This window comes from Corvus moneduloides, chromosome 6 (genome assembly GCF_009650955.1).
Source record: "Corvus moneduloides isolate bCorMon1 chromosome 6, bCorMon1.pri, whole genome shotgun sequence".
Classification (NCBI taxonomy): domain Eukaryota; kingdom Metazoa; phylum Chordata; class Aves; order Passeriformes; family Corvidae; genus Corvus; species Corvus moneduloides.
The window spans coordinates 63,188,937-63,211,169 of NC_045481.1; the positions used below are offsets into that span (position 1 = coordinate 63,188,937).

Consider the following 22,233-nt stretch of genomic DNA (forward strand, 5'->3'; position numbering starts at 1 on the left):
CTCCAAGTGTTCATTCTCTACTCTTGAGATTTTGTCAAGTTTTGCCTCCAAAATTTTCCTTATTTGTCTACTACTCATTTTTGCTCCAAAATATTCATTCTGTCCCCTACAGATTACATCAAATTTTACCCCCCAATTTTTCCTTCCTGTGCAATATTAACTCTTTTCTGCCCCAAAAATGTTCTCTCCCCTAAACATCACCTCAGCTTTTACCTCAAAAATGCCACCTCGCTCCCCTCGACATCCCCTCCCATCTTCCTACACAAACAATTCTTGTGTCCCCTCTCAGTCACCCCAGGTTTTCAGCTAAAAATGTCTCCTCTCTCCCCTCGAAGTTATCCCAGGTTTTCCCAGTGAGGAGCTGCAAGGAATTCAGGCAGGGCCAATGATACCAGGGAACAGCTGTAAATTCAGAGGCAGAGAGAGAAGATCTACCAGGAAAGGGGAAAGGTTCAGAAAACATTTCTGCAATTAATTAATTAATAATTCTTTCCACTGAGAAGAACACAACCTCACAGCTGTTAAGGCCTGACAGTTCCCTGCAGGGAGAGCTCAGCACATGTCCACAGAGGCAATCCCAGCATCTGCAAGAAAGAAAGAAGCAGCAAAAGGTGATTTCTTCTCTTTCAAAGTTATTTCAAGTGCTCAAACCCACCTTTGCTCTTGATTCTGGCCGGGTGCATGGTGAGCGCTGGGCACAGGTCATGTCATCCATGCTGGTGGGAGTGATGCTTTCTGGGGGAAAGCAGCTGATCTCCAAAGTTCCCTTCCTGCCCTGTGCCTGATCTGCACAGGAGAAAACCTCTTCCAGGAAGGGATTGTGCTCCCTCTAATCCCATTTGCCCAGTCTGTGCCATGGGGATATTGCCAGCCTGGGGCAGCAGAGGCACACGCAGCTCTCAGCACTCTCTGCTCCAAGCACAGCTCTGGGCTCCTTTGCAGACTGCCTCTGCCGTGGGGTTTTCTCCAGGAGAAGCCAAGGAATTGCTCATGGAAGGGTGCAGATTAAGTTATCCCAAAGGGAAGCAAAGAGTAAGTATTTCAGGAAGAGCCCTTGGGATCTGCTGGGCTGAGGTGGGAAGGGGACATTGATTCCCTGCAGGGCCAATACACAACAACCTCCAAGCCAAAGCCCAGACTGGCAGGTGGGGTCTGACAGCACCACTCTGACAAACCTCCTTGTCATTCTTCCCTGCAGTGACTTTTGCAAGCAAACTCTGAAGCTGACAAGCCCAGAAGCTCTGTCCATCCACTCTGGAAGGAAAGGATACTCCCAGGGATGAGGCACATTCCCAGCAAACTCTCCCAACCCAGCCCAGAGGCAGCGCTGGAGCTCGGGTGTGGGGCTGGGAAGGGCTGCCAGGAGCACGCAGCCCCAGGTGGGGTGGCAGCGGCAGCAGCAAATTCCCACAGGCTGATGGCACAACAGAGAGACAAAGGCCAGCAGTGCCCACGGGAGGTGCAGGGTTAATTCTGCTCCCTGCCCTGCCCCATCCCCGCAGGAAATCTCCAAGGGGAGAGAAACTCTCAGGGTGCCCAAAATGCAGCATCTGTCACCCTGATCCCGCTTCAACTCAGCGTGGGGGGCCAAACTCCCCCACAGGTAAACACTGAGCTGAGCTGGTCAGTCTCAAACACAGCCCCAGTTCTCACCTCCAGCCTGCTCCTGGGGCTGCTGCCACATTCCTGACAAGGTGCCAAAGGCCACACCTGCACTGGCACGAGCACAGGCCCATCACTCCATCCAGCACCATCCCTCATTTTCCTCCCATTGCTCCCAAACCTCCCCCACGTCTGTGCCAGGGCCAGTGCCAGCCCTGAGCCCGTCACCCAACCCTGCAGCATCCAAACCTGCAATCCAGGAAGTTTTTCCACTGGAGTCTGCTGCACTTTTCCCCGTCAGTGCTATTTTCAGGAAGCAACAAATGCAAGTGCAAGGGACCAAAAAGGTGATTTAAGGAATGTTTTACTCTCACACTCCTTGCTCTACCCCTCACAACCACCTGAGCATAAAACAGACGTTCAGGAATTAGTGTTCAGTAGCTGCCATTGGAATTTTAAGGGATATCAACAAAGCTTTGATAAATCCTTGGGGAATTCCACAACACAGGTTTTCCTTCCCCAGCTGTGTCAGCGTCCAGCACAATTCCCTGTTCCTGTTTGGTCCCCAGGAGCTGCAAGAGGAATGTCAGTGGTCAGCTTCACCTCCTCGGCGTTGCCTCATTAGTTCAGGAGACAATTAATTCAAAAAGAATAAATCTGGTCAGTGGCAGAAGGTCAGCACAGGGAAGCATCAGCTTTGCCACAAGCTCTTCCTGCTCCTCTATCCTGGTCCCTGATCAGTACCTACTCAGCTAAACCACAGCAGCACAGTTCGGAGGGACAGAAGTTTTCAGCCTCGTGTGAGTGAAGACAGAAGCATCACTGGGAAGAAATCCTGAAGTTTAAAATCCTGTTCCTCACTTCTTTGACTAATGAACCTCTTAAAATCCACTCTGGATTGTGCAGGAAAGCTCCTTGGTCCTGCTTGGAAATTGATCCGTCCTAGACATCTACAACAGGCATTTATCAGTTATTCCAACTGATTCAATTAATTACTAAGGAAAAGAGAATACAAATAAACTGGAAAAAAATTGGCTCAAGTTTTCCTCAGGAATAAAGTGGGAGCTCACCAGCAAGGATTTCACACAGGCAGAGTGTGTGACATAAAATATATATGTGCATATATATATATATATATATATAATAAATAAATATACATATATATTGATACACACATATATAAAAATATGTATTATACATATTTATATCACTAACTAGCTAACTCACAAATATCTGCCATATATATATATATATATAACCACAAATATTTTTATATCACAAACTCTACCTATAAACCCCCACATATCCCCCCATTTTTAGGAATGCAACAGTTTTAGGGATCCTAAAATCAAACACATGCAGTGCTCTACAAAGGAGAATAAAGCACAATTTTATCCCATCAATTCCAAGATGTTTTCCTGCAAACTCCTGTGGCTTATCCATGAAGTGCACTCAGAATTGTCAGGATCATGAAATCCATTTGGAATTTTACTGTCTCTGCAGTATCCAGGGGGATGAGTTTTTCCAAAATTATTCCTCCCAGACCGAGCGCATCTCCTCAAGTTCCTTCTCACTTTCTGCATCCTGGAAATGCAAAAGGGGAAAAGATAAATGTGCAGCTCAACTGAAACAAATAAGAAGCCTCATTTCCCTTCTTTTTCTCCAACCCCAAATCAGTTTTTAAGCATATCATGGAATCCTGGAACGGTTTGGGTTGGAAGGACCTTAAAGCCCATCCAGTTCCTGGGCAGGGACACCTTCCACTATCCCAGGTTGCTCCAAGGCTTGTCCAGCCTGGCCTTGGACACTTCCAGGGGCAGCCACAGCTGCTCTGGGCACCCTGTCCCAGGGCCTGCCCACCCTCCCAGGAAGGAATTTCCTCCTCATACCTGATCCAAGCACAATCTCTTTCAGTTTGAAGCCATTCCCCCTTTTCCTGTCATTCCAGACCCTTCTAAATTGTCTCTCTCCATCTTTCCTGTCACTGCAACAATCCCAATTCTCTCAGCCTTCCCTCACAGCAGAGGTGCTGCCTCCCTCCAGCCAACCTGTCCCTGCTCTGGATTTGCTCCATGTCCTCCCCCGAGCTGGATGCTGGGATCTCACCGGAGCAGAGGGGCGGAGTCCCTGTCTGCCCTCTGCCCATGCCAGGGTCCCTGCTGAGTGTTACCTCTTTGGTGCTCGCTGGCAGCTCCGAGGCGAGGTTCATCCACAGCACCGCCGCCGAGGTGTTCCCGAGGTCCCTGTAGCACTGGGAAGGGAAAAGGGAACGGGAGAAGGGTGCAAGGGGAAAAATCAGGCAGCAAATGTACCTGGGCAACTGCTAAATGAGCTGTTTCTGCCTCTCAACCCTTGGCACCGGCATTCCCTGCAGCATCCCTCATTCACAGGGCCTCAGAGGCACCACCAGATCTCGGAATATCAAATATATTTGACTCCCTTTCATTTCGGGCAAGGAGATTGGGTTTTGCTTGGAGATTTCAAGGTGTCCCTGTGGCTTTCACCCTTTTCAAAGCTCTGTTTTGATTTCCAGTTGCTATTTCCCCTCTTCCTCACACCACTGTCTCCAGAAAACCTCTCTCCTGGGAGCACATTGTTCCCCAGGCTGTTAAAAATGTAATATAATATTTACAGGAGTCTCAGGGTCCTGGAATAGGTCTGAAATATTCTCCTTGTGACCAGCAGCAGGAAACAGAAAGATTTTGGGTGCCCAGAGAGTCTTGGAGGTATTTGGAGACCATGAAATACACCCAGGAAAAGGAAGTGAGTGCTAAAAACCCCTCAGCAAGAGGGCTCAAGACTCCCCACCTGCACAGGGAAAGAGAAATACTTTATCCTTTACATCTCCCCATGATTCTCTGGCTGTATCACCACAGAAGTCGTGGTGGTGAAGGATTGAATCCCAGCCCATGGCTGCCCAGTCACCATTCCTGCTTCATACAGAATTTCATCTGTTAAAAACCTGAATTCAAAAGCCTCTACAAGGTGATTTGGCCTAAAAAGATTTTAAAAATAAATGGAAATATTATCATCCTATAAAATCTTGCTCTTGCATGGAGTATTTTCCACCTGGTCAGCACTTCACAGCCAAAGGTGATTTTTAATACAAGTGTTTCTTACCCTCTGAACAAACAAGGAGTGAGTGGTTACCTTGGCAATGTAAACTCTTCCTGCTTTGGAAAATCCAGGGCTCAGCTCCTCGACCTACAGGAACAGAGGGAGGGTGTGACAGGGAAGAGCAGACATTAGGATATGCAAGGACACAGTTAACTCTTACATCAGGCTTCCTGCAGCTCTTCAAGTTAAAAAAAAAAAAAAAAAGATGGCAGGAGGGAGCATAAAGCATAAATACATAAAGCACTGTGGCCCTGAAACCTTCAAGCAGTTGTCTGGAAAAGGTGGAAATGGAAAAGTCAGCCAGGCTGAAGTAAAATCCTTGGAGAGGAATTAAAATGACAGGATGTACCTCCACGAGCGTTCCCAGAGCCTGAGGCACAGCCCAGACATATCCAGTACTGAGCAGGGAATTGCTGTGCAGCCTCAGGAAGGAAAACCAACCCCCAAACCCATCCCCAACACTTTGGGCTCTGACACCTTCAACATCCCATTGCTGGAATGGGACACTTCACGACTTTCCCTCTCTGCAGCGTTCCTTGCCCAGGTCCCAGGCCATGGGGAAGCAGCAGGGAGGGCTCCAAGCAGCCCATCCCACGCTGGCAGCTGGGCGGGTCAGCGATGCCCCTTCCCGGCGGATTCCCAGGCTCCCTCACCCGCAGGAAGTTCTGCAGCGCGTCCTGCACCGTGGCCGTCGGCGGGGCCTCGAACAGCGCCGACACCGTCCTCTTCTCCAGCCAGCCCAGGTGGGCAACCTGCAGAGGGGAAAGGGCAACCTGGCCCACCCGCCCGACAGCAGCAGGGAACAGCGGCCTGCCCAGCCCCCAGGAGGCAGCCAAACCCCTCGGCAGAGTCGGAATATTCCGATGGAGCATCCAAATCCAGCCACAGAATTCAACCCCATTGTCCCGAGGCAGCTTCTGCAGTTCCACACATCTGGGATTTGGATGGTCCCAAATCCCAACCTGCCATGCTGCAGCCACACCGGTCCCCGGCTGTGTCCTCCCTCCTCCCAGCCTAAACCTTCCACAAGAACCTGCTCCCCCACCCTAAGATTCCTCGGGAGAGGCGAGCTGAAGCCTTCCCAACTGGATAATCACGGCATCGTTGAGGCTGGGAAAGCCCTCCCAGCCCATGGAGGCCAAGCTGTGCCCAGTCCTGACCTTGTGACCCAGCCCAGAGCACTCAGTGCCATGTCTGGGCATTCCTTGGACACCTCCAGGGATGGGGACTCCTCCACATCCCTCTGACAACACCTTGTTTAACCCTGTGTAATCCTGACAAAGCAGACTAGATGAAGCACTACCACACCTCTCCATCCATGGTTTTATTCCATGGCCTCAGCAGCTCCAGGCTCAGCATGAAGGAAGGCTCCTTCTCCACACAGGAAAAGAGCCAGGAGCTCCCAGCAGTTCAGCTCAGGGCTGCTCTGCAACTGCCACTGTCAATTATCCCAGCTACAACCTCTGCACCGTGGCTCCATTCCCGACAAAGTGCTTTCCAGTGGCACAAATGGAACAGCAACTGCAGACTCTCATTCCCTTTTTTAGGCTCTAAATCTGATTGATGGCATCTGACTCCAAGCTTTTCCCTAAAGCAGCTGGCACACTGCTCCCAGCTCCATGGGGCAGGGGCAGAGGGGACACACGCAGCACATCCCACACCAGTACCACGAGCAGAAGCTCCTCAGATGGCCTTGACCACATCCCTGCGTGCTCAGAGATGGAAGGAAGGTTGTTTTTACAGAGCAAAGCACTGGGAACAGGACAGGAGTTTGCAGCTCGGGCTTTTCCTAAGCCACCCTTTGCCATTTCACCTCCCATGCCACCAGCAGTGACTAAAAACCCAAGGCTGGAGCTGTGAATGCCTCAGAGGCCTGCCCAGGAGGTGATGATGAGCTCTGTTACCTGGTAACACCACCTGCCCAGGAGATAGTAGAGCTGTGGGTCCTGTGGCTTCAGGGCAATGGCTTTATCGATGTGCTCCTGTGGGAAAGCATCACCAGCACTCGTCACACCTTTGTCAGAAGCAAATAAAATACCCACGAGAGCAGGTGGGGAAAGAGGAAAGGACGAAATCCACAACTTCAGTGTCACAATCTGTAAAATTACAGCTAGAGATCCCAAATTTCCTTAGAGTGGATTCAGTGAGCAAGGAACAGCAGCACTCCTCCAGCCTCAGCAACAGGAGTTACTGCACACACAAGAAGCTGCCCTGCATTTTATTCCCACTCCAGAGCTGTGCCATAACCACCTCACTGGTCATGTCAAAGGCTGATGGGGAAGCAATTACCTGTGGCCTGTTCCCCGTGCATCCTTTTCCCCTGGAACACCCACAAGGCATTGTAATAACAGTAATAATAACAGGAATAAAAATCAGGGATCTCAGGCAAATGAAATCCTCTTTGAGCAGCGACTGCTCCCGGGAGGGTGTGGGTTGCTCACAGGCACTTACAGGAGACAAGCTGGAGCTGTATCTTATCACCCCGTCATAATTCCACGTTTCAAGCTCTCAGTGTCATGCTTTACCTAAATTCATTTGCAAGATTTCTTTTTTCCCTGCAGTTACAGCGTGTAAAACGGCAGAGCCAGCCCGGGCACTCCCAAACGGCACGGCTGGAATCAGCTTCCTCACCCCAAACCACCCACTCACAGCATCTCTGAGATCTACTGCTTCCCTAAGAAGAACTGGAGGCAATTTTCCCAATTTCCTGCTGCAGAAGTAAGTGTTTGATTCCCACACAAAGCCCAGCACCTCCTGGCCACTCACCTTGAAAACATATCCGGCCTGGATGCGCTTGGGAATGCTCTCGTGTTCCGACAGCTGCCCACACAGGATGGCGAACCTGCACGGGGACACACCTGCATGAGCCAGCTGGGATTAAATCCACATTTAATCCACATTTACCTGCTGTCCGTGGCTGCAGAAGGAAGACCTACAAGTGCTCGAAACCAGGCTGAAGGGAGCTTGGAGCAGCCTGGGACAGTGCAAGGTGCCCCTGCCCATGGCAGGGGTGGAACAGGATGAGCTTTAAGGCCCCTTCTAACCCCAACCATCCCAGGATTCTGTGAAGTGCAGTAAAGCTTCACACCTTAGTGGGGAAAACAAGGAACACAGCACATCCCTCCCAGGGAAGAGACATAAGCAGCAAAATGCAGCACCCAGGAAGGAATGAGCTGGAAGCACGAGGCAGCGGGAGGGGCTGGGTGTGAGGCACCAACTCGCTGCACTGATGGCTACAAACCAGGAGCAGCACACTTCCACACCCAGAACTGCCTCTCTGAGCAGGGAAAACTGTGACAGAACACAGAGCAGAGCACACTGAAGCTACTGCAGCGAGAGGCAGACCAGGAGCAGCCCTAAGGAACTACGGGGCACTGCGAGCTCCTCCTGCAGCAGCCCAGCTCTGCTGCCAGGGAAATACTGGGAACACCTACCTACATCCTGCAGCTGGGAAACAGAGAACACAAGGTCAGTGCTGAAAGTGCAAAGCCATTTCCTTTTGTCCAGCAAGAGACCGTGACTTGTGAGCCTGAGAAGCAAGGCCCCAGCAAAATCAGTTCTTGCACAAGATGTGGAATTCAAGGAGGTTAATTTGAATTCCCCGTGGATTTGCACCCTCCCATCTCACCTCCCTGCAGCCCAGTGGCTCAAAACCTCCCTCCCTGCATCACTTCCCAAGAAACAATCACTCAGCTCTCAAGTGGGACAGAACATGCAGATGGAAGCTTGGCCTCTCTCATCCCGCTGGGAATAGAGGACGCTTCCATCCCTTCTCTGAGTTTGGCTCAAAAAAAATCAGGTGGAACAGACAGACAAATGAATAACATGGCTCCTTCTGGCAAAAAATTAAAGCTGAAAAGCAGAAAGATGCAAATAAAATCCCTTTTCCTACACCCACACCCCAGCGCTGCCAGATACCGACATCAATATCCCAAAGCATCCCTGGGCATGATTAACGACAGCAGATATGCAGGAATCTGTCAGGAGACCTTTAAATCTCCAATTACACCTTCCTCAGAGTCACAAAATCCCACAGATCCCCTCACTGCTCCATTTCCAATGCTGCGGTTTCCTGAATAATTTACCAATTTGCCTTAAATCTCTTCCTTTGATTTGTTAATTTTCTTGTGGAGAAGCTCTGGCTCAGCTCTAAAATTCTTATTTGTCATGGTAATGGCAAGGATCACCAGATCAGTGTGTTATGGGACAAAAGCCTTTTCCTGCCAGCTGGAAAAGCTCACGGCTCCACTGTCCCACTCTGCTGAATGCAGATGATGGAACAAGTGTTTTCAGGATCTTCTTTGTTTCCCAACAAACCTCAGCCTGGACTACACATCCCTAACCACAGCACGACAGGGGTTGAGAAATACAAGCCAATAAAAAGGTTATTCTCTAAGATCAAGAGATAAAATATTCTGAGACAATAAATCACGCAGTTGTCTCATGTAAAATAAAAATTCCAGGGGGTTTTTAACAGCCTGGTGAAATGCTGATGAAAAAGCATAAAAGCAGCAGTAAATTAAATTTCAGTCCCATTTTGATGCCATGAAATAACCTAAATATATATATATGGTGGATTTTCATCCCCTGTAACCGGTGTGTGCCCCGTGCAGCACTGCTTAGACCCATCCAAAGCTCTCCTTAGGATTTCCCTTGATTCATCAGCTGGACTCCTCACTAAGCTGCTGACACACCACTTCCCACAGGAATCTCAGCTCAGCACTTCCCCATCTTTTAGGAAATAAACTCTGTGGAAGCAGGAACCCCCAGCAGAGAGAGCCTCCTCTTCCAGCTTCAATCCCCAGGCTCAGGACTGGGAAGGACTGTTTGGGTTCTGCACGCTGACTTCCCTGGAAGCAGGACTCTGCCATGGAATACAGAGCCTGCAGGACCTCCCCTCCACAGTCAGGGTGCTCTGCCAGCCCAAACACAGCTCTTCTCTCCTTCAACCACTTCAAAGACAGTTTTCCCAATATTTTATGAGCATTCCCAGTTTTTCACCTTCCTGAAGGTGCACTGGGTAGATGTAGGCGAGTCCCTGCACCTGAGTAAGGGGACAGGGAATTAGCAGGCAGGGATTTAGACTGCAACAACCAAAAATTAAAGTAAGAATTTAATTGGGAATTGGTACCTTGGGAGACACAGCAGAATTCCCAGAAACCCAGCCCAGGTTTAATGACCAGCTGATCATGAAGAGGTTGGGAAAAAAAGCTTTGGCTTTTCCAAGGGGAGACAAGATGGAAGGAAAAAGTGGGGAAGGCTGATGTTGCCCCTTCCTTACAGCCCACCAACATCCATATGGGAGAGCTCCTGTATTCTGGATGTTCACATGCCTGAATTCACCTTCCAGGGCAGACAAGTCAGGGGCATGCACTCAGACAGCTCTAATTCCATGCTATTTTCCCTCCTCTACATTCTGAACTATCTCCTAACACCTGTTCCTAGAGCTGCCCCGTATCACACTGACAGCAAATTCCGTCTAATCCGCCTGCGGAACGGAAAACACTCGGCTCATAAATCCAGAATGCAGCTCAAGATTGGCCAGATCTGGGCAGTGATGCACCAAGAGTTAAATCCTGAAGCACTGCCAGGTGTTCAATGAATCCATCTCCCAGGTGTATTGGGAATGCTGTGCCTTTTCAAAAATCCAGGATCTGCCCACGGACAGCCAGATGTACCCACGGGAACTGCCAAGGGCTGGTGACCGAGACATTCCACCGAACTGCCAGACTCTCCAGAAGAAAGGGCACATTTTGGAGACTCATCCAACCCAATCCCACTTCTCCAGAACACACAGGAAAACTCCAAGGGGGCTGGAGTTTATTATTCCTCCCACAACGACGGCTTTCAGCCGGCAGCGCTTCATTTCCAGGGCAAGGTGCCCAATTCAAACTACAGCTCCTGACACAGCACCTGCACCATTTTCCTCAGATTTCCCTGAAATCCCTCTGGTTGCACTTCCAATATTACTTTTAGCAAGAGGAATGGAAGCCAAGGCAAATCCACAGCTCGCTCTCTGCTTTCCTGATCCCTAAAGCTGCAAACACCCACGGGGAATGTGCTGGGAATTTTACAAGGCCACAGTTGTTTCTCAATTCATTTCTGAGAGGTTTGTGCAACCACTGATGCTCCATCCATCCATCCATCCATCCATCCCTAAAAGCAAGAACAGACGTAGGAGCTCGCTCTGTCCTACTTGAGAACTGAAATCAGCTCATGGAGAAATCAGTTTAAATGGACATAAATTCTACCTGCTCAGAGATCTTTGACAATCAAAGCAGGGAATGACTCTGGTGTCTAAATCCCAGGTAAGAACCAGGTAACTGCAAGTCAGGAGCAGAGAGGCTCTGAGATCATTCCCTGTAAATCCCTCCCTTCTCATACACAAGCCTACTCCTAAGGCACCCAACAGGCACATTCAATGCCCAACACAGCTCCCACGCTCCTGTTCCTCAGTGCAGCTCTCACAGGGGCAGCAGGGGCAGAGGTCAGTCCCTCTGCACAAGGCTGGCTTGTCTGTGCAGCCCTGACCAAATCCCCGCTCCGCTCCGCCCGGAGATGGCTCCCTCGGGACCGGCCGGCTTCCAACAGCAGTGACAGGGAGGGCTCTGTCCCACATCCCACACCAGAGCCAGGAAAGGCCTCTCCTTTGTGTCTGGGCAGATCCCAAAGCCAGGCCACACACAGCCCCAGACATTTACTGCCCTCCCTGTCATTCCTGAGAAACCACTTTTCCTCCTGCTGCCAAATCCTCCCAACCATGCAGCCCCCAAAGGAGCTGCAGCCAGAACTGATCTCCCAGCAGAAATCCTTCCCTTCCCCTAAGTTATCTTCTTTCTTTGTTGCTTTAAAATGTCAGTGATGACTGAACAACAACGAGGCACTGGGGGGAGAAAGCTTTCCTTGCTGTAACTGTAGGCTAAGTACTCCTGTCTTCCTCAGCACCTCAAAAAACCAGGAATGATTTGGGCAGCAGGAGGGTATAACAAGAACAAAGGACAATGAATAAGCACCAGAAGACAACGAATAAGCACAAAAAACCAGCACAACTTCATCTGAAGGAATCCACCAACTTTTTTAAGAGGCAACTGATAAAACAGAAAATCAACATGAAATTTGATTTCTGGGTGAAAACTCACACAGAAAAAATGCAGCCCAGGAGAGCTGCACCGTCAGGCTTCACACAGCCTGCGTGGAGAGGCAGCAAAATAACTGGGTAATAATAATATTTGGAATATTTCTATTGAAGTGGCCATTTAGGATGCAGTGGGAAGGAGAAAGATGATGTTGACTGCTGTGTGTAGAAGGAAGAATGCAAAGGACCATGACACCAGCACAAAGCCATGCCACTCCCACAGCTTGTGTCCTGCACTGAATTCCTCCACTTTTGTCTGAAAAACTACAAGGAAGAGGGAGAAGAATACTGGAAAGACAACATGGGTGGTGAGAGAGAATAAATTATTCCCCTGTGACAGGAGATAATAAAGGATCAGGGTCTTCAGCAAGGCAGTTAGTCACTAGAGAGAAATATGACAGAATAAAACTGTAATTTAAATAAATGTGAACAGCATTCTCTGGTCACTTCTCCCAAGAGCTGAGGCATCAAATCCACCCCAAAAAAAACCTTTAAAGCCTCTGCTGTTTTTTCTCCCCAGGGTAAATTCAATTAGCATAAAGAAAGACTGCAATTAAGCCAGCTTGTGACCACCTCAGAGCTGGGAAGGGAATAATTTCCTGCTCTATTCGCGGCAGAAAACAATAATCTGTGTGCTGATAAAGGGAGTTACATCTTCATTCCCAGGAAATCCCACGCCTCCCACATGCTGCTGCTCTGCTGCCTCCTTTCTCCAGCTGCCCTGCAGAGCCAGAAGCAAGATGTAGCTGTGCAGGAAGGAGCCTTATCCCTGTTTGGGAAAGGGGTCTGAGGAGCCAAGAACTGTCCCAAACTTGGAATTACAAGGCAAAACTGTCAATATTTGGACACTGGAGCAGAACCTGGCTTTGTAAAATACAAAGTTTAAGATTCGCCCTGGCAACTAAACCCCATTCATTGGAAGATGTGAAACCAGCAGGCAGAGCTCAACACCACAATCTGCTGGAGATTCTCCTGGCCCCGAATTCCTCCTTCCTATCAAAGCTTCAATGGAAAGCAGTAATTCATCACCAGCAGCTGAAATACAGCCTAAAATGATAAAGGCATCTATTCAGGTGCCAGTAGCTCAAAACAATCCTTCAAACAAACTTGCTCATTGCAAGAGCACAGATCTTGGTTGGTAAAGACACTCAGCAACCTGTTCTCCCAATAATTGTCATTAAAAAAGAAAAAAAAAATCCCTTTTACTCTAATTTAAGCGTTGCCAGTCCTTCAGAACAACTGCTGACAAACACCACTCACGGAGGAATTCCCCAGGGGAACAGAAAAGCACATTCCCTTATCTCCACAAATATCTGTGCCACTCCACAAACTCTCTTCTGGGATAATTTTTAAAAAGGACACTTAAAAATTCACACTTCCAGGAGACTCTAAATGCCTGTCTGATAAGAGTGATGGTTCTCCTTCCTCCAGAATTAAGAGGAAAACAGGGAATCTGGCACAGCACCAAGCCCACACTCCCAGGCCTGGCTGATGGAGTCAAACACATCCCCTCTTGCCTCGAAGCAGCTCCACTTGGGAGCTTTTCCTCCAGAACTCTTCAGAGAGAAACTCATCATTAAATTAATATAAGAAACACCAAATTTATTCCTGTCATCACAACCAAACCTACTGCCTGTCAAGTCATTCCTTACACCAAGTAAGCAAAGCTGTTAAAAATGGCTTTTTATGGAAAACCACCACGTGTGGCACAGTGCAAGTAACAGCAAATAAGTTTTTGGAGGGTTTGGATTTATTATTTTTTTAACTGCAGCTCAGCTCACAAAAACCTTCCAATCCTTTTCCTACGCTTCTTAAAAGCAAGAAGTGAACAGTCACTTACCACTGGTGGCACTCAGCACTTTGATCCCATTTCTGCAAGGCAAGTTCCAGCTCTTCCTTCCCTGGAAAACAAAAAAGTAGCCAGAGGTAAGAAATTCAGTTGCTTTCTCTCCCAGTTTCTTGCTCTGACGGTGTCAGAGTAACATAATGGCATAAAAGTCATATATTTGTTAATTTGACAAGGCGTTTGGCTTGAAAACATCCCATACATAATTTTATCCTCTGGCAGGCTCAAAAAGCTGACAACTACGCACCTATTCATGGCTAAAAGGACAATACGGAACTTAAAATTCCATGTTTAAATGGCTCCACTGATTTCCAGAAAAGAATAATTGCATTAGCTATAGTATTAACTAACTTCTGTGCATAATAAACAGGGCAGAAATTATTTAGATTAGTATCTTTTGCTGCACATCTTAACCATAATAAAGATGATTTTTGTTCTATTCTGACTCACCCAAAACCTCATAGGCACCTTTGAGTCAGTAAAGAAGAACGAGGGGATGAAATTAAAGCGACTCCCCTAAGCAAATTTAAAAATACGTATTTTTTTATGTCTGCACGTGCTGGCAACACGGAAAACCCAGTGTGCTACAGCCAAAGCTTGTTTATTTCATATTTATTTTATGATTTTAGTATCACAGAGAAACGGATGACAGCTTTGAGAAACAACTTCCCCAGCTTTAAGCAGGTCTCCGTCTATTTTTACTCTTTCAAAGCACGATTTTTAAACACAAAAAACTTGTTTAAAGCGCCCAGCTTACAGGGAAAAGCAACAACTGCCCGGCCCCGCTGGCAGGCAGGGGGGCTGCACAGCTGAGTGCCAGCCCTCCTCTGGCCCGGCAGGGAATCCAGGGAACTCCTCACCCTCGCTGGCGCAGGATCTCCTCTCGTCCGCGTCCTCCGTCAGCTCCCACACGTCGCAGCGCGCCCGCGCCAGGCGCCACAGGAACTCGCGCTGCCCCGCGTACTGCAGGAACACAAAGAGCCCGCAGGGCCCGTCAGAGCCCGCCCTGCCACGGGCAGGGGCAGCCAGGCACCAAGGCTGAGCAGGGCACCCGCACCTGAAGGCACGCAGGGATTTGTCTGAGCCTTGGAATGCCCCGGTTCCGAGGGAGCCGAAGCGGAAGCGCGGCGGAGGGAAGTGAGGGCGGGTTTGTAACTCGGTGTGGCCACGGGAGCACGGCAGGGACCGTCCCCCCGGGCTGGGAACCGCAGGGGCACCTCCCGTGCTGTGCCCAGCTCTGGGCTTCCAGGTCAGGAAAGGCAGGGAGGGGCTGGAGCGTGTCACGGGGAGGGAACGGAGCTGGGGGGCTCAGCCTGGAGAAAAGGAGGCTCCGGGGGGATCTTCCGGCTCTCCACTACTCCCTGACAGGAGGGGGCAGCTCCCGGGGAACAGGGACAGGACAGGAGGAAATGGCCTCAAGCTGTGCCAGGGCAGGTTCAGGTTGGACACCAAGGAGGAATTTCCTCATGGAAAGGGCTGTCAGCCACTGGAAGGGGCTGCCCAGGGAGGTTTGGAGTCCCCTCCCTGGAGGTGTCCAGGGAAGGCCTGGAGGGGGCACTCAGTGCTCTGGGCTGGGGACAAGGTGGGGACCGGGCACAGGGTGGACTCTGAGTGAAGAAACTCCTCCTGATGTCCAAGCTGACCTTCCCCTGGCGCTGGAAAATACAACAAGGCACCTTTACCGCCAGCTTGTTGTTAAGGAGCAGCTGGAACCCCTCTCTCTTGTCCCGCTCATCCCCGCTGTGCAGGCGGTCAGCCTGCTCCAGGAGCTGCCCCAGGCCCTCCTCCAGCGTGGAATCCAGGACCAGAGGGTTTTCATCCTCGGGGACCAGATCCAGGGAATCCCTGCGCACAGTCCTCACTGTGTCACAGCTCACTTCGTCCTCGCTCTCCCGCTCCGACTCCCGGTCGTAGTCGGACTCGGCGTTGGCTGTGGTGTAACTTCGGGGGAAAAAACAGCACCAGAGCAGTTTGAGGAGCTGCTCCTCAGAGAGGAAGAGCATCTTAGCTTATCCCAGAGGACGCTGCACAACCCAAGTGTCTCCAACAGTCTCATTTCTCATATCCCCCTCAGAAAGCTGAGGGATGAAGGTGACAACAAAGTTAAGTCCCAAGTCAGTTTTGAGCAACCTGGGCAAAGGTGGAAGGTGTCCCTGCCCAGGGCAGGGGGGGGCAATCTCATCTCTGGATGAGATGTAAGGCCCCTTCCCACCCAAAGCATCCCGGGATTCTAACTGTCCCCACCTCCCCTGCACACCCTGTCAGCTCCTCCCTCTCAGCCCTTCTAACTTCAGTACAAGAGAATTAACCAGCTAAAACCCGAGCCAGGACAATGCAGTTAAACAGATGGGTGATAAAAGGGAACTTCAACAAGCCCTGTGCAAAATGCAGCCTGAGGGGTTTAGCCTTTTCCAGGGAATTTCAGGCACAACAGCTGTACTGGCAACACCTCAGATCTCCATCACCCTGAACATCAAATGCTAGATGGCCTCTTCCCACTGCCAGCTGGGAAGCCACCAGGACTATGTCCCACGAGCAAGGAATCCAGCAAGGATTCACCACACGTGCAAAAACCCAGGGGATGACCAGCAGCTGAAGGAGTCAAACACACCAGGACATGAGGGATTATGGAGGTCCTGGTGGGACTCCATGACTTTGGAGGTCTCTCCCAACCTCGGTGATCCTGTAAAGCTCAGATCAAACCTCTTGAAAATGGTGAAAATGGAGCTCCCCCAGCACCCGAGCTGGGAATTTGAAATTGAAACCACCAGCGTTATGCAGTGGTACCACAGCAGGAGGGAGGCTACTTACAGAGCTGGTTCCTTTTCAAACATGACTCTCTGTGCCCCTCACTTTTACCTGCAAGCTCTCAGCTACAGAACAGGCACAAATTAGCCAGTCATCCCAAAATGTGCACTTGAACGTGGGGATTTTGTTGATTTAAGTCAATAACTGCCCAAGAGAACTTTGGCGGTTCTGCTGGAACTCAATTCCCTCCACTCTGGGGGCACTGGGTGCTTCCAGCTGTGCTCATTCCTCCTCCCAGGGACAGCCCTGTGGCCCTGCCTTTGCCTGGGGACACAGATGTGTGACCACAGCCCCAATCCAAAGGAGGCAGTGACAGGGCTTTGCCCACGAACAGATAACAAGACACGTTTGGCTATCAAAGCCTCCTGAGAACCATCCCTAATTCTCAACAATTCCCCTCTCTGCTCCCTCACCACAGCCTCCAGCCCTCAGCCAGACATTCAAAACCCCACCATTTTGTCCTGAAACATTTTAAGGCAAGAAATAAAGCACCAGCCTCACACTGCAAGATGTCAGCTCACACTGGAGATGACACTGAATTAATGGATAACGCACCAACACAGGGTAGGTGACACTGGCACAGCTCTGGCTTGGATTAAAACCCTCATTTGTTTACTTTTCTCAATATCAATGACATTATTAGTTCTCTAGACCCCCTCATTTCCAGGAATTAAACACCAACTCCTTGAATTCCCTGATTTCCCCATCCTAACCCCCAACATTTTACTGGCAGCTGCCAAGATTTCAGTCCTTCAGATCGAAAACCAACCCTGTTTTCTGCCAGCCAGCCCCTAAGGGATTCTGCCAGTTCAAAAAGACAAGAAACCCAAAGTTTTCAGGGAGATTAAGGGATTTAGGTGTTAACAGCCTGTTTTCCTGCCTTTACAATGATGGAAAGCTCTGGAATGCTTTAGTACAGCGATCCTGAAGGAAAACAGAGCCCATGGAAAGAGGAGGTGAGGAAGCCCAAAAGCCAAGGCCACACAGGGAAATTAAGCAGCACAAACCCCCCGAGAACTCTTGTGAGATTTTTGGGAATTGTGTCTGAAACTGGAGAAGCTGCTCAGGTCCAAAATAAAGCTGAGATGGGGGTTCCTTGTTCTGAACCTCACTCAAAGAATTCAGCTGCCAGCGAGGGACACCCAGCTGAAATTCATCTGTCGGCTACAGGCTCGTTCCTCCTCCCAGCACCTGCTCCAAAGCTTCAGCAGTTCTTTCCAAAACTTGCATTTCCTCCCGCGAAAATGTTACCTCTCAAGCACATCCACATCCCTAACAGACAACGCTGCACACTACAGGCAGCTGCTCCTGCCCAGACTGATATTATGACACCTCTCAGAGTGAGGCATCACCTGAGATGCAGGTTTTAAATCAGGTGAGAGCTGCTAATCCACCAATTCCCACACTGGTCATTACAGCTAATTACAGATGTTAATTAAAATGCAAGGACTCCACCAGCCACCACTGGATTCCCAATAAATTATCGAGTTTTTGCAGCAAAATACACCCCCTGTGCCCTTGGGAGGTGCCTTTTCTGTAACTCTGAATTATCAGCCTCTGTTGCAGCTTACAGTTTTCTGAGATCTGAGGACAGCCAGGGCTGGGATGTGTGGACAAAACCCCCTTTTCCAGCAGTTTTTCACAAGCCACTGTCCCCCCCCCCGGTGACTCAGTGCATCTGAGTTACCCAAATAGCCAAGCCCTGCCTTCAGAACCAACTCCACAGCTCTCAAATCTGCTCTGCAGCCTCCTTACCTATTACACCACCATGAATCATTCCCTCCCTAATTCCCCTCGCATTCCAACACCCACTTGAGCTGGATGAAGCTCTACAACCCCAAGGAGATCACGGCAGCTCCCTGCTGCCTCACCAGCTCCAGTTGTTAGAGATAAACACGAGTTCAGGGCAGCCACAGATCCCTGTCCTTTGTCCTGGGAGGACAAATCCCTGCTGCCAAGTGCCAGCTGGCACCAGCTCCCAGGTTGTTTGGCTGTCCAAATTCCCCCTGAGATGCTCCCACTGCTATAAAATCCCTCTTTAAATGACATTTCATCCCAACTGCTCTGGGAAAACGCATATGGCAGCACCACCTGTTTTTTGGGACACACTTCCACACCCCCAAAAGCTATATAAGTGGTCAGATTCAGGCACAAAAGAGCAGCATTTCCTCAGAAAATCAGCAACCACGTGTGCAGGAGAACTTGTTACCTAACATGTATAAACCAGCAGCTATATTGGCACTTTTGATGATGTTCTTACACCACACAGAACTTTTCCATCATGTGCAGGGCCAGGAGTTGGACTTGGATGATCCTCCTGGCTCCCTTCTATCTCAGGATATTCCCTGATTTGGTGATCTGACCGTTTTCACCTGATTTTAAACCCTAAGACCTTAACACAACTGATCAGTGTGACACAGGGAGAGAAATTCCTAAGAAATATCCTCACTGAAGACATCTCAGTGCATTGAGAACATTTAGCTAACACATTTTTAACTTTCTCAAGTTCTCCACACACTCTAAAACATATATTTATAGATTTATTTATATATATTTATATTTATGTGTATCTATATACACATTAAAATACACATATGTATATGTGTGTATGAAAAATCATAATATTTATTAATATTGATATAGACATTGTCTGGAAATTTGATTTCTAAACTCTCTCCCTCCAGTGCCAGGCTGGACTTGTACTTCCCTTCCTTCTGCAAGGTTCCTTAACCAAATAATTCCTTTAAAAACCCTAAAAATAAGTGTATTTGCCTTCCTCTAAAAGCCAGGATCGTTTCAGATCTCTCAGTCTGGCCCTGGCAGTAAGACACTTAGGGTAATAAAAGCAAACTAAAACAGGCTGTAGGAGAAAAAAATTCCCTCTTTTATGTTCTAAACTGCCCAGATGTGGCACCAAATCCCCTAAAAGGTCTGTCCCAGTGCTCAGCTTACCCCCCTTCGCTCTCTCCATCATCTGTGTTGGCATTGCCTGAGCTGGCTGTGAAATAGATGGAGCTGGAGCCTGTGGAGTCACTTCTCTCCCTGGAGAAGGGGAACTTCCTCCTGCGAGTCACTCGCTGCGTTTCTTCCAGGTGGGTCCTGGAGGGAAAGAAAAAGGGAGAGGAATAAATATTTGGTGGTGAACTATCTGCTATTCCCCTTCTCCTCTCCAGCAGACTCCACCCAACTCCCCCCATATCCAAGGAGTTCATCAGGTGGTTTAGTCCTGTTTGTACACACTCAAACGGAGCTAATGCTGTGCTCTGCAGGTGAAGCAAATCGTGCTCCATGGACAATCCCTGGAGAACCCACAGGTGTGATGTTCATCCAGCCTCCTCAGCAGGAACAGGAGGGACAGAGCGGCTTCAGGGGGAAATTGAGGCTGGATATGGGGAATGAATCCTTCCCTGTGAGGGTGCTGCAATGGATTTCCCAGGGAAGCTGTGGCTGCCCCATCCCTGGAGTGTTCCAGGACAGCCTGGACAGGGCTTGGAGCAACCTGGGCTAGTGGAAGGTGTCCCTGCCCATGGGTCCCTTCCAGCCCAGGCATTCCCGGATCCTGGGATCCTGTGGCTGTTTTCCCGTGCCAGGGAGTGCCCGATGCCAGCCCAGGAGAGAGGGGCAGTACCTGACTTCCCCCACGATCTCCACCGCCAGCTGCTGGAGGCTGTTCCGCAGCTCCTCCACCTCCTTCCTCAGCTCCACGATGTTCCTCACCACGAAGTCCAGGCGCTCCAGCAGCTCCAGCTGCTCGTCCTGCCTCAGCAGGGGGCTGGGCACGGCTCCGTCGCCCGCATCCGCCGGGAGCAGCGCTCCGGGCACGGCCTGGGCTGCACCAGAGCACAACGAGGTGGTTAGACCCAAGTGGGACAGGATTCCATGAGGGAAATGTGGCCACAGTTCTGTTGGCAGGGGATATGAGGCTTGACAGGGACACCGAGCTGATCAGGGGGATGGAGCAGCTCTGCTGTGGGGAAAGGCTGGGACAATTGGGATTGTTCAGCCTGGAGAAGTGGGGTGACCCAACTGCCCCTTCCAGTGCCTGAAGGAAAGATGGAAAGGGACTCTTTACAAGGGCCTGGAGAGACAGGACAAGGGGGAATAGCTCCAAACTAGAAAAGGGGAGATTTAGATGGGATGTCGGGAAGGAATCCTTCCCTGGGAGGGTGGGCAGGCCCTGGCACAGGGTGCCCAGAGCAGCTGTGGCTGCCCCTGGATCCCTGGCAGTGCCCAAGGCCAGGCTGGACACTGGGGCTTGGTGCAGCCTGGGACAGTGGGAGGTGTCCCTGCCATGGCAGGGCTGGCACTGGACGGGCTTTAAGGTCCCTTCCCACCCGACCCATTCCAGGACTCCACTATTCCATGACCACTGCGAACAACATGGTTTCACTTTCTATTCCCGAAGTTTTGCACAGGCGTGGATGAAACCCAGCCAGCTCAGGGCTCGGAATCAGCATTTCTAAACGCTCAACACCCCAACCTCACTTCCCCCTGTCCCGGCCCCACTCCCCCATTCCATCTCATTCCCAGCATTCAATCCCTATTCTCCCCTACTCCAGCCCCATTTCCCCCATTCTTCCTATTCCAACCCCATTCCCCTCATTCCAATGATGCCATGAAGATTTTTGCCTTTTCTTTTATACCCCTGTTATACCTTTTTACAACTTCTGTATTCCTAGTGCTTTTTGCCTACATTCTTGGACTTGTTTGTCAAGCTAAGAGACTCAACATTTTAGAAGCTTCGTAGCCAGGGATCAGTGTGCCCCAGACCCCAAGGTCCTCTCCAGAACATATTCTGTAAACCAAGATAGAACCATCCAGGGGAAGGTTTCTTGGGGAGGGGGGCTCACTTGAGCCTCTCATTGGGGAATCTTTGCTAGATATGCTAATTAGTAAAACCTATAATGTTATACCCGATGTTGGGGGGAAAAAAAGACAGACTCGGGGGGGTGCGTCTCGATGCATATGACCTGGACGTGTGCACCTAAGGATCCTTACAATAAATACCAAGGTAAAATCCCTTTTCCCCTTCTAACCATGTCTGACTCTTGATTTTAAGACCAGGAAAAGGCATCACCAACCCCATTCTTCCTTCTCTAATCGCATTTCCCTCTGCTCTTCCTATTCCAATCCCATTCGTCACTACTCCAACCCCATTCCGTTTCCTCCATTCCAGCTCCATTCCCCCTATTCCAACCCCAATTCCAATTCCAACGTCAACTCTGCGCAAGTTCCTCCCCGCTCCAGCCGCACCGCGCATATCCCGGCCCCATTCCCCTCACCCCAAACCGGCTTTCCCGCCCCCCCCCCCCATCCCGCTCGTACCGTGGCGCGGCGGCCCCGCCGGCTCCTTGGAGCGGCGGCGCATGGCCCAGAGCAGCCCGAGGCCGATGCCGGCGCCCGCCGCCAGCCCCAGCGCTATCCCCAGCCGGGGCCCGGCCCGGGCCGGCTCCGCCACCGGCACCGCCATGGCCGCTCCGGGCGCGCGGCACCGCCCGCGGCGCGCCGCGATGACGTAACGGAGAGGCGACAATGGAGAGGGGAGGGGGGGGTCTCTGGGCGTGTGACGTAATCGGCGCGCGGGGCTGCGAGCCCGCGCCCACGGCCTGCGGTGGCCCCCGGGCGTGGCACGGAAAGGGACGCGGAGCTGGCCATGGCCCCGGAGGCACCCGCACCTGGCTCTGTGCCACCCTCCGCGGGTGGCACCGCCCGCCCCCAGGCGCTG

At 50.5% G+C, this 22,233-nt stretch overlaps 1 protein-coding gene and 1 long non-coding RNA gene across 4 annotated transcripts; one reads left to right on the forward strand and one right to left on the reverse strand.

Annotated features, from left to right (window-relative positions):
* Positions 1-219: 219 nt before the first annotated feature.
* Positions 220-2,359, forward strand: LOC116445437. The gene is made up of 2 exons (XR_004240783.1): positions 220-611; positions 1,199-2,359. It is a non-coding gene; the product is annotated as an uncharacterized LOC116445437 (long non-coding RNA).
* On the reverse strand, positions 1,951-21,993 carry RMDN3 (regulator of microtubule dynamics 3). Of its 3 annotated transcripts, none has more exons than XM_032111885.1 (12): positions 21,834-21,993; positions 20,137-20,338; positions 19,461-19,607; positions 15,383-15,641; positions 14,561-14,663; positions 13,695-13,755; positions 7,486-7,561; positions 6,624-6,701; positions 5,373-5,471; positions 4,753-4,806; positions 3,773-3,853; positions 1,951-3,186 (listed from the first exon to the last, which is right to left on the reverse strand). In XM_032111885.1, exons 1-12 carry the CDS (start codon positions 21,976-21,978, stop codon positions 3,133-3,135), a joined length of 1,359 nt encoding a protein of 452 aa, XP_031967776.1. In that variant the 5' UTR covers positions 21,979-21,993; the 3' UTR covers positions 1,951-3,132. The 3 variants fall into 3 exon arrangements, 2 of the variants coding, with proteins under 2 accessions (XP_031967776.1, XP_031967775.1); XM_032111884.1 differs by having other exon boundaries at positions 15,377-15,641; XR_004240731.1 differs by lacking the exons at positions 1,951-3,186; positions 3,773-3,853; positions 4,753-4,806 and adding an exon at positions 8,154-8,248 and having other exon boundaries at positions 5,386-5,471; positions 15,377-15,641.
* Positions 21,994-22,233: the final 240 nt, after the last annotated feature.

Excerpts from the sequence above, each read along its gene's own strand:
- RMDN3 (XM_032111884.1), bottom strand. The coding sequence starts at position 21,978 with ATGGCGGTGCCGGTGGCGGAGCCGGCCCGGGCCGGGCCCCGGCTGGGG. Across the intron at positions 14,664-15,376 it reads ACAACAAGCTGGCGGTAAAG|TACGCGGGGCAGCGCGAGTT; the intron begins GTGCCTTGTTGT and ends GTGTTCCTGCAG. Across the intron at positions 6,702-7,485 it reads AGGCCGGATATGTTTTCAAG|GAGCACATCGATAAAGCCAT; the intron begins GTGAGTGGCCAG and ends GCTTTCCCACAG.